The sequence below is a fragment of the Aptenodytes forsteri genome, unplaced genomic scaffold (genome assembly GCF_000699145.1).
Source record: "Aptenodytes forsteri isolate BGI_AS27 unplaced genomic scaffold, ASM69914v1 Scaffold285, whole genome shotgun sequence".
NCBI lineage: Eukaryota > Metazoa > Chordata > Aves > Sphenisciformes > Spheniscidae > Aptenodytes > Aptenodytes forsteri.
The window spans coordinates 451,575-461,399 of NW_008794453.1; the positions used below are offsets into that span (position 1 = coordinate 451,575).

The 9,825-nt window shown below is 60.8% G+C and overlaps 1 protein-coding gene across 1 annotated transcript; it reads right to left on the reverse strand.

Moving 5' to 3' along the window:
- Positions 1-126: 126 nt before the first annotated feature.
- STRIP1 (striatin interacting protein 1) lies at positions 127-9,110 on the reverse strand. The gene is made up of 21 exons (XM_009290624.1): positions 9,081-9,110; positions 8,328-8,397; positions 7,965-8,039; positions 7,295-7,429; positions 6,789-6,909; positions 6,352-6,420; positions 5,795-5,901; positions 5,216-5,343; positions 4,561-4,743; positions 4,226-4,443; positions 3,882-3,947; positions 3,604-3,667; positions 3,142-3,213; positions 2,799-2,873; positions 2,518-2,615; positions 2,101-2,227; positions 1,908-2,008; positions 1,623-1,689; positions 1,229-1,333; positions 718-922; positions 127-417 (listed from the first exon to the last, which is right to left on the reverse strand). Exons 1-21 carry the CDS (start codon positions 9,108-9,110, stop codon positions 170-172), a joined length of 2,364 nt encoding a protein of 787 aa, XP_009288899.1. The 3' UTR covers positions 127-169.
- Positions 9,111-9,825: the final 715 nt, after the last annotated feature.

Sequence of the window (9,825 nt, forward strand, 5' to 3'; positions counted from 1 at the left end):
CAGAGGGGCAGGACAGCGTCTCGGCGAGGACCCCACAGCTCCAGCCTCTTCCCAAGCCCGCCAAAGGGGGTCCAGGCACCCACAGACCCCCCCCAAAGCCTCGCTCCCGGCAGCGGGCCGGCCTCGAGATCTCCCCAAAGCACCCCCTTTCCTGCCTCCCCATCGTCCGTCACTGCAGCAGCTCCTCCCAGGAGATGGGTCGGGAGAAGACCTCCCGCTCCAGCCACAGGTCATAGTTGACCTGGAAATCCTCGGGCAGGTCCACGCGCTGGCCCAGCACGCTCTGCAGGCAGTTGTCCACGGGCAGAAAATCGGGGTTGCTGTGCGCCCGGTCGTAGCGACGCGAGTTGAAGCGCTCAATGCTGGCGCGCAGGGCGCACTCCTCCGCCTGGAAGTCCCAGGGCCGGGCATCCAGGTCTGGGGAGAGGGAAGAGGGATGTCAGAGGGGAGCTGTGGGCTCTTCAGCCAGCCCAAATCCCTCAGGAAAGGTCTTTGCAGGTCCTTACAAAGAGCAACACGCAGGGCGCGGAGCAGGCAGCCACCAACGGCTCCAACACCGGCCACTGCCAGCCCTTTCCCCCTCCCCTCACCCCAGACTTAAGGGCTGCGCAAGCCCTAAAGCAGCAAAGGAGCATATCTGGGCACAGCCACGTCACTGCATGGAGCAGGAAGGACAGCGGGCAACGGGACGCTCTGCAGCCGCTGCGAAGGACGTACCGTTGCCATAAGCCCAGTCGTCGTTGAGACGGTGCCGCACTTTCTGGTAGATGGCCGACATGGTCTTCATGTTGCTTTTCCTCCACTGCCGGCCCAGGTACTTGGTCTGTACCTTGAGCAGCTTCAGCACGTAGAGCTGCATCATGGCCTGCTTCACCTTCAGCGCCCGCTTTAGGATGGGTGCTGACTTGAACACCACCAGCATCTGTGGGGAACAGCCCCCCCCGGCAGCCGGGGACAGAGGGGTGACATGGCTGGGATGGGTACGCGGGTACCTCCCGTCGCACACATGCCAACCCCCTCCCCTCCAGCACACACAAGCCTTTCTCCGCAGCGTGCGCTCTCCCTCACCCCTTCCACCCACCCTCCCTCGCCCAGCCGCTCCCCAGCGAGGTCTGGGGTGCAGCACAAAGGGCACCCCAAGGTACCCACAGCCCCCTCACCCAGTCCAGGTGCCCTGCGACAGCCCAGTCCGGCTGGGCTGAGCCCCAGCGGGTTCCCCGACCCTCACCATGGTGCGGGAGTGCTTCCACTTGGTCAGCTTGTTCAGGATGCGCAAGAGGTTGATGCAGGAGAAGAGGTTCCTCCAGCAAAACTGGTTGTTGTCTCCTGCTTCCTGCGGGAAAGCAGAGGCAGGGGTCAGGCAAGAGATCGGAGCGGGGACGAGGAGAGGCTGTTCTGGTCTGAGGACCCTTGCCCAAAGGGGTACAGCACAGGATGCACGCAGGAGACGCCTGCCAGCCCCATGCACCCCCCAAAGCCCCAGCAGCACCAGGGGCTGAGCGCAGGAGTGCTGAGGGCGCCAGGGCTGGGTGCTGGAGCCCTACTGCCTTCCTGCACCCATGATCCCCCCACTGGGAAGCACCCCAAGGTGCCAGGACCTGGCAGAGAAGGGAGCGACTCACCAGGCTCTCTGCCGTCAGCTCCGGCAGCTCGTGCACCACGCAGTACGGGTAGTCCAGGACGGAAATGCTGCAGGAAGGAGAGGGGGTGTCGTGCTGATCCTACCTGGCCTGGGGACAACGCAACCCCACACCTCCCACCCACCCACCCACCAGCTGCAGCCGGGCACTTCCCTGGGTCTGCCTGCGCCGGAGCCATGGCCGGGGAGGGATCACAGAGGGGCAAAGCGAGCAAGGACCCCCTCCCCACACCCAGCAGGGATGCGGGCGGACACTCCCCTCCACTACCTGTTCTTGGCAGTGATGTAGGACATGATGTTCTGGTTGAAGAACTTCAGGATGAGCGGGATGCAGTTGGCGAAGACCAGATGTTGGGCCATGTACTCAAACTGGGGAGAAAGGCGGGCGAATGGGGACCCGTCCTGGGTCCTGCCCATCCCCAGAGCCCCGTGCAGGCCAGCCGGACCCTGGCCCGCCTCACCTGGTAGATGTGATTCAGCTTGAAGTGCTTGAGCAGGAGGAGCAGCACGGCGGAAATGGCTTTGACGATGATCTCCTTGTGCCGATTGACATCCACCCCTAGCTTCATGCTCTGCAGCACTGTGGTCCTGGGGGACACAGAGGGATCCTTGGGCTGGGGCACTGTCTGCACCCAGCCAGCCCCGGAGGTGTCGGCGGACAGTCCTGCCGCCCCCTGGGCTCTCAGCAGCCACCTACAGCCAGCTCCTGCAGCAACGCACAGTTCCTGGCACACCACCGAGCAGAAGATGGTCAGATCACCCAGGAGGCGCAAGCACAGCCCCAGCCCAAACCGTGCCACCCTGCCTGGCTTCCTCCCGTCCCCGCTTCCCTTCCCACCGCCAGCCAGCACCTCTGCTCGCCCTCCGCGCTCACTCACGGCATCTCCTCCGGCAGGACGTCTGCCAGGATATTGATGGAGTCCGTCTTGGCTTTGGAGGTGGGGGCTGCGGCAAGGAGGATCTTCAGCAGAGCAATCTGGGGAGAAGGGAGAGGTGGAAAAGGGGATGGGAGGGGGGGGACGGGCCACAGGCCCCCCCTCCCCACCGCAGGAGGGAGTAACAGGGATGTATATGTGGGGAGGGAAGAAATCCTGGGGGGCATCACTGGAAAGGGCCCCCTCCACTGAGCCCAGGGGACCCCCAGTGCTCCCCAGCTCACCATGTACTGTGGCAGGCTTGGCAGGAGGCCCTGGTACAGGATCTCCGCAGGGACTTGCTCCACTTCTTCTTCCCCCTGGTGCCAGGAGAGACCAGAAAACCTCATACCAGGAGCTGCCACCAGCGCCGTGGGCCTGGCTCAACCCCAGGCTCTCCGACCCCAAGGGCAGGATACCCCCAGCTCCTGCCCGAAACCTCTCCGCACACCCCATCCTCTGCCCCAGAGAAACTGCTCCTCCCTCCCCAGCGGAGCAAACCCCCAGCCCCGTCGACAGCTAAAAGGCCTGGCGGGACTGAGTGCCCCCAGCTCAGGAGCTTCATCCCATCCTCATCCCCACACTCACCCCGGAAAGCGGGGAGCGCAGGTACTCGTCCTCCATGTGCACTTGCACCTCTGCAATCGACGTGTACTTGTGCTGCACGGGGACAGAGCAGGGGTTCACACCGCACCCTCTCGCCCCCATCGATGCCACCAGCCCCAGCCTGGTCCCATCATCTTTTGAAGTCCCTCCCCGTTATTCCTGTCCCAGCGGTGACCGACGTTGATGGGCAGGGTGGTGGCTGCCGGCCTCACCTCTGGGACAACCCCAGTAAGAAAGGGATGAAGCCAGTGAGGAAAGGGGTTCAGCCAGCCTGGGAGAGCAGGGATGGGACGAAAACTTAAGGCCGCTTCCATCACAGGGCTGAGCAAGTGGGAGAGGGCTCAGCAAAACACCACCGGCCCTGACCCGTGGATCGGTGCAGGGGGATGGGGAAGGGGCACCCACACAACGGCAGGGGCTGGAGGAATTTGTCAATGTACTCACCAGCTTCAGGGTCCGGATGCTCTCGTGGATGGGCCTGGGCAAGCCCACCACGGTGTTGGTGTCACTAGAGAGAAGCGAAAGAGCCGGGCTGGGGGGAGGCAGGAGCAAACCTGAGCCACCCCCACGGGCGGGTCAGAGACCACCACCCTGAGAAGAAGCCAGCGAGCTCAGGACTTCTCTGCTACCAAGCAGAGGGCAACAGCAGCCCCCACACTAGCAGCCTCTACCACAGCCCCCCCAGATCGGCAGCCCCCCAGGCTGGCTCTGCGGGAACCCACCTGCCCAGAGTGTAGCCGATGAACTTGCTGCGGCTGGACTCCAGGAACATCTCAATGTCCTTCTCTCTGCAGCAAAGGGACAAGGGGAAGAGTCACGTCTTGCTGTCCGCCTGGGTACACCACAGCCCCAGGCACAGGGTGTCAGGAAAAGCCTCGCGGGCAGATAAAGGAGATGGTGCTGAGCCCACTCCACCAAGAGAGCAGCCACCAAAGTGACCATCAGATCGACCACCCCACCTTCCCCACACCCCTGCCGAAGTTCTCAATGTTCAACAGCCTCCGTTTTCCTCAACCCGCTCCTGCTCTCCCCGCGGCCTGGCCCAAGGTCAGCCCCACGGACTCACCGGACCTTGGGGGCCCAGGGCAGCCCCTTGGGGCAGGTGATACGGTCGCTGGGGGGATGCTGGGTGGGGGGAGGCATCACTTCATCCCGTTCGAGGGGGAAGGTCTCTCCCTCCAGGCTGTTGTCGTCATCGTTTTCCTCCTCTTCCTCACGGGAGTCATCAGCTTTGTAAGGGTCCCGCTCGTTAAAGGCATCAAGGTTATCCTGCTTAATCAGGGCCTGGAGAGAGAAGAGCAGGCAGGTGTCCCTGGGGACAAGTTGCTCCAAGGGCAGTGTCCAGACCCCATCCGTCCCCTCGTTAATGTCACCGTCCCCAGCTCCCTGCGCCGGCCTCACCTTGTGCTCCCGCCGGCCTCGCTTCTGCTGCTGCTCGATCAGATCGGAGGCGGACGCGGGCGGGGAGGCAGCTCGCATGTTGCGGATCACTTTAATGCTGTCCTCTGGGAGCGGCGGGAGGCCCAGGATCTCCCGCTTCTCCGCCTTCATGCTCTGGAGCTCCTCAAAGCCCCCCAGGGTGCACTGCAAGGGAGACCACGGCACCCTGAGCACGGGGGACTCCTCGACACACGGCACCGGGGGCTTCTCCACCTGCCCTCCCCAATTCCACTCTCCAGGTGTCCCAAATCCTTCCCCAGGGTGCAAAACAAGAGCTGCCTGTGCCCGCGCTGCTCTTGTCCTTGTGAGAGGCAGAAGGGACAGGAGGGTGTTCAGGCATCCACAATCGAAGCGTCTGGGCCTTTTCTTTCATGCAGACCCCAGTCGGGGACCTTGCTTTGGGTCTGTCCTTGCTATCCAGCTCCAGACACCGATATCCAATGCTCCCCTATGGGGTGAAACCTGGAGGTGGGTTTAATAGGGTGCAAACTACTCGGCTGAACGCCAGAAAAAGAGGATGGAGCAATTACAGCCAGCTCAGAGGGCAGAACTTCCTTCCCCTGCCGAATGTCAAACCGCAAGACGCGTGTTGGCACGCCCCACGGCCTCTCCTTACCAGCACAGTTTTCCAGAGCAACAGCAGCACCTTCTTCATGGGGAAGTGCGGAGCGTGGCCGCTGCAGAATTTGGTCACCATCCCAAAGAGCATGACGGAAAAGGGCTCGTTGTTGTACAGGGGGGCTCCTGGAACCACATGGCAGCGATCGCCAGGCATTCCTCGTCCCTGTCCTCACCCCAACCACCAGCACCACCAGCCCCTTCGCCCTCCCACGGCCTCTGCAGTCTGGCACCCCCCCCGATCTCTGAGATCCTCATCTCACCCCAGACAGCTCCTCTCTTCCTTTCCAAGGCCTTGTACCCACCATAACTTCTTACCTCTGTGTCGAGAGGAAAAAACAGCCCCAATATTCAATTTTCTTTCCCCAGGGAGAGAGCACCCAAGACAGCAGAAAAGGCTGGCTGGCTTCCTCTGCTCATCCCCCTTTGCCCCACCGGCAAGGTTCAGCCTAGCAGAAACCAACCCAGTGCTGCCAGTCCCTATTAACTGAGGCCTAGAGGCAAACCCCACCTCACTCTCTCGCTCTTCAGGCCTGGAAACCTCCGTCCCATCAACCCCCAAAGGCCTGGTCCTCACCCAGCTCTGCTCGGAAGGTCTGTCTCATGCTCTTCCACTCGGGCTTGTCCCCCTCGGCCTCCTGCCGAACAGTCTCCACGATCAGGTACATGATGTTCAGCAGCACCCTGCAAAAAGCAGAAGGTCAGGCGAATCACCAGAGGTTGGGATGAGTTACGGAGGCACCACCGGCACCCAGGGCTCTGGGGGGAGGCTGGATCAGCCCAGATCACAGCCGGCCTCCACACCAGGGGACCAGAGCCCAGGCACTGGGGAAAAATAGTCCCTGCAAGTCAAAGCAGGAAAAAAAAAAATTGCTTTCCCATACTTTACTGCTTTCATGTCCCCGACCAGCCACGTGCCTGCTCTGCAGGCTGAGCACAAGGGACATTTACTGGCTGAGCAGACCTGAGTGCACCTGACGATGCTCACGGAGCCGGGGCAGAAGCTGGGACAGCCCCGGGACACCCTCTGGTGCCTGCTGGCCTGTCTCAGCCCACGAAAAAAAAAAAAACAGCAAACACGGGGTCCCTCTCTCACCCCCAGAGCATCCCCTCCTCCCAAGCCCTGCTCCGTACCTCAGGTCCGTGCTGTCAGCCAGGGAGATGGCCGGCTTTCTCACGGCACTGCTGCAAGCCGCGCTGTTACTGCGGAGGGAAAACAGCCTCAGAGGGGCCTTTGGGGACATTTTAAGTCTGCCACGAGCAACCCACATGCCAGAGCCAAACCCTGGAATAGATATTGCTGCAACGAGTCCCCTGCTCACAGTGCAATCAAGGGAGGAGGAACAGACCCATCTCTATTTGCTGCCAGGCAGCATGGCTTATAGTGAATTTCTGTATAAATCAGGTATAATCCTACATTACATATGCACCCAGAACAACGGGAGTCATTCCAGTGGCTGCAGGAATCGGATTAGGGATAGAGAGACCAGGAACCGAACTGCCACGAACTGGAAAAACTCCTGCCGAGGAGCCCCAGAGCCATTTCTGAAGTGCTTTCCCCCAGTACTCACTCAATCTCCATGTTCAGCAGCTCCACCAAAGCGTTGAACGTCCCCACTTCCAGCAAGAGGAAGATGTTATACCTCATCCATGCCTGCACCTCGGCCTCGGAGCCGCACTCCCCAAACGTGCCTGGAACGATACCCTCGCTGGATCCCATCTCCGCAGGGATCCTGAGGCCCTCCCACACAGCCAGAGAACTTTGCAGGGGGAATGAAAAACAGAGCTTTAATTTTAAGGCAAAAAGTCGGATGCAGAGGGCGGAACTGCCCTCCTGCGGGTAACGCAGCCCAGGTCTGGCAGAGCCAGGATAGTACGGGGAAGTTGGCCAAATTTTGGACCAAACTCCTATAAACTGTCTGGCTCCCACGAGAATTCGCTTCCTTCCAGACATCCCAGGTGAAATCAAAAATGCAAGGAAAGAAAACGATTTTCAATATTTTAAATCGATAGCCTCCGATCCATTACCCGGCTTTAGCAATGGGGAAAACTTAAGGGCGCAGAGGCCTGGTGTCACCTTGGGCAACGTAAAGGATGGCTCGGGCAACCTTCAGCCTCTTCTCCCGCGCAGTGACCTCCAGCCCGTCGAGAAGCCGCATGGCGTGAGTGCGGTGCTGGTTCTTGTCCAGCTCCGTCCATTTCTTGTCCCGCACTGAAAAGCCAAAGCAGGCAGGCTGAGGGCAGGGGGCACCTCTGCCTGCCCTGGACACAAACGTCACGGGAACAGCTCAAAAGGATTCAGCATGACGGAAAACAGGGCTGCCCCCAGGGAACACCGTGCTCCTGGGAGTAACCCCCAGGCGTGTGTGATCGGCCCGGACGGCCCGTCTCCTGCCTTCCGTCAGACGACTAGATGAATCACACCCATCTCAACCGGCGCTGGCAGCTGATGGGAAATGAGCTGGATGCTCTTGCTGCTGCCAGTATGTTCCGGCACAGCCGTCCTGGCGCCGATGAACCACCTCGGACACCAACATCAGCAAACGCTGAACGCGCTGGAGGCAGCGAGCTGCGCTCCGGGGCCAGCCCACGCACACTAACGAGGTCTCCAGTAAAAACCACGTGAAGATCGTCAGTGCACGGCTTGAGCTTTCTGACGCAGCATTAATGCATCAATCCCCCCCGTCTCCTTCGGGAGATCCCTGTCCCTCCCCAGAGGTGCGAGATGTTCAAGAGAATGGTCTTACCATGGATCCTGAAGTCCTCCTCGAAGCACTTGCGGTTGAGCAGGAACTCCGGCCCTTCCGTGTAGCTGTAGAGCTCTGCCGAAAGAGCACAGAGGAAAATCTCCAACAACCTGCACCGAGCCGTCGGAGAAAGCTGCAGCTTGGCCACGTTAACGGCAGTTTTATCCAAGATGAGGGAAATGCAAAAAAAACACCCAGCATAAGGCTAAAAAAATTAATTACATGATATCGCTCCCCTTTTAACGTGAATAAGGTGTTTAAAGACAATAATAGAGTGATATTGGAGTTGACAGAGCTCCTTCAATCACTACCAGGAAAGAAAATCATGGCTGATTAATTGATCCATCAAGAGGAGTTTCTTACCAGAGAGCTCCGCTGCCCATTTGTCGGTATCTGCATATTCAAACTCCAGATCTGGGGACTCCGAATAGCCCTGAAAGCAGAGGAAGAATTCAGTTACGTTACAGCGTTTTTCAGGAAAATCAAAATCCCCAAGACGTTCGCAATTCACCTCATCCTCCCGCGAATCCAGGATCGTATCTTCCGTTTAAGAGACCAAAAATGCACCCGCAGCAGCGTAAATGTTACCAAGGCAACTCCTACCCACCTCCTGCATCTCCATCCCAGCTCCGCCGCACTCAGCCACGCTGCGCTTCGCTGGTGGGCAGCCCCCCCTGCCCCACCACCTCTAAAACACCCCGGGAGCCCCAAAAGGCCAAAAAATAAAGCAGGAGACGGGGCGCGTTTAATCTCAGGGCAGGGAGCCGGTTACGTGGGACCAGGGAGCTCTCAGGGCATTTTGCATAGATGTGTGAAAATTTGGGCTCCCCCCCCCCAGCGCCGACGGGAGGGATGCCAGCAGATGTGAACAGTGAGAATGAAACAACTCCAAGCAGCTTCGGTGAGGCTGGAAAAACGTCCAGGAGAAGCCTCGGAGCACAAAACATCCGTTCCCTTTAAGGAAATCATCAACGTGAACCCACAGCAAAACCCTCCGGAATCTCAGGGCACCCACTCCTGAGGGTGGGGCAGATCCAACCCGCCGGTTCCCTGAAGGGTGGTGGGTCTGCGCCTCTCTGCAGGGCTGGGAGCCGTTCCCTGGCACCCAAGGCTCACGCAGACTTCCTCGCGGCCCTCCCCCGTCATTTCGGGGAGCGTCCCCCCACCCTGGTGAGGACACCCGTGGAAGCGGATGGTTCTGGAGCCATCCCAGGAATGAAACCGGATTTGGGGGACACGATGGAAAAGCCACGGGATAAATCAGCTCCACCCAGTCCCACGCAACCCTCCTGATCCCCCACGGCTCGGGGGTCCCCACCGGGACCCCGGTGTCTCTTCGGAGGGGGGTCGGTCACCTCTCGCCAGAGCCATCCCTGGACCGAGCGCCGCAGCGGGACCGACCCGATGCACGGGGACCCGACGACCCAGCGCTCGCCGCACCCCGGCCATCGCCACGCAGGGCCGGTGCTGACCGGCAAAGCCGGGGAGAAACCCCCAGCCAGGGCGGCGAGAGCCCAGAGCAGCCCTGGAAGGAGGGTGGCCGGTGCCGGGTCCGTTTTGGGGGCCTGGGACCGAGCCACCCTCGTGCCCCAGCCAGGTCAAACCGACCCAGACTTGGGGAAGAGACGGATGAACGGGAAACCGGCACCCACCCGAGCCCGGCACCGACCCAGGCGGGCTCTGGGCAGACCCGGTACCAAACCGGCCTGGCAGACGGTGTCCTTTCGGCTCCACAGAGCTGGTGCCGGCCCGCACAGCCCCGGTGCCGGCGCACCAGGCCGAGGCTTTGGGCCCCGAGGGAACCGGTACCGAAGCACCGGCTCCGGGGAGAGCGGCTGGTCCAGGACCGACCCGGGGAAAG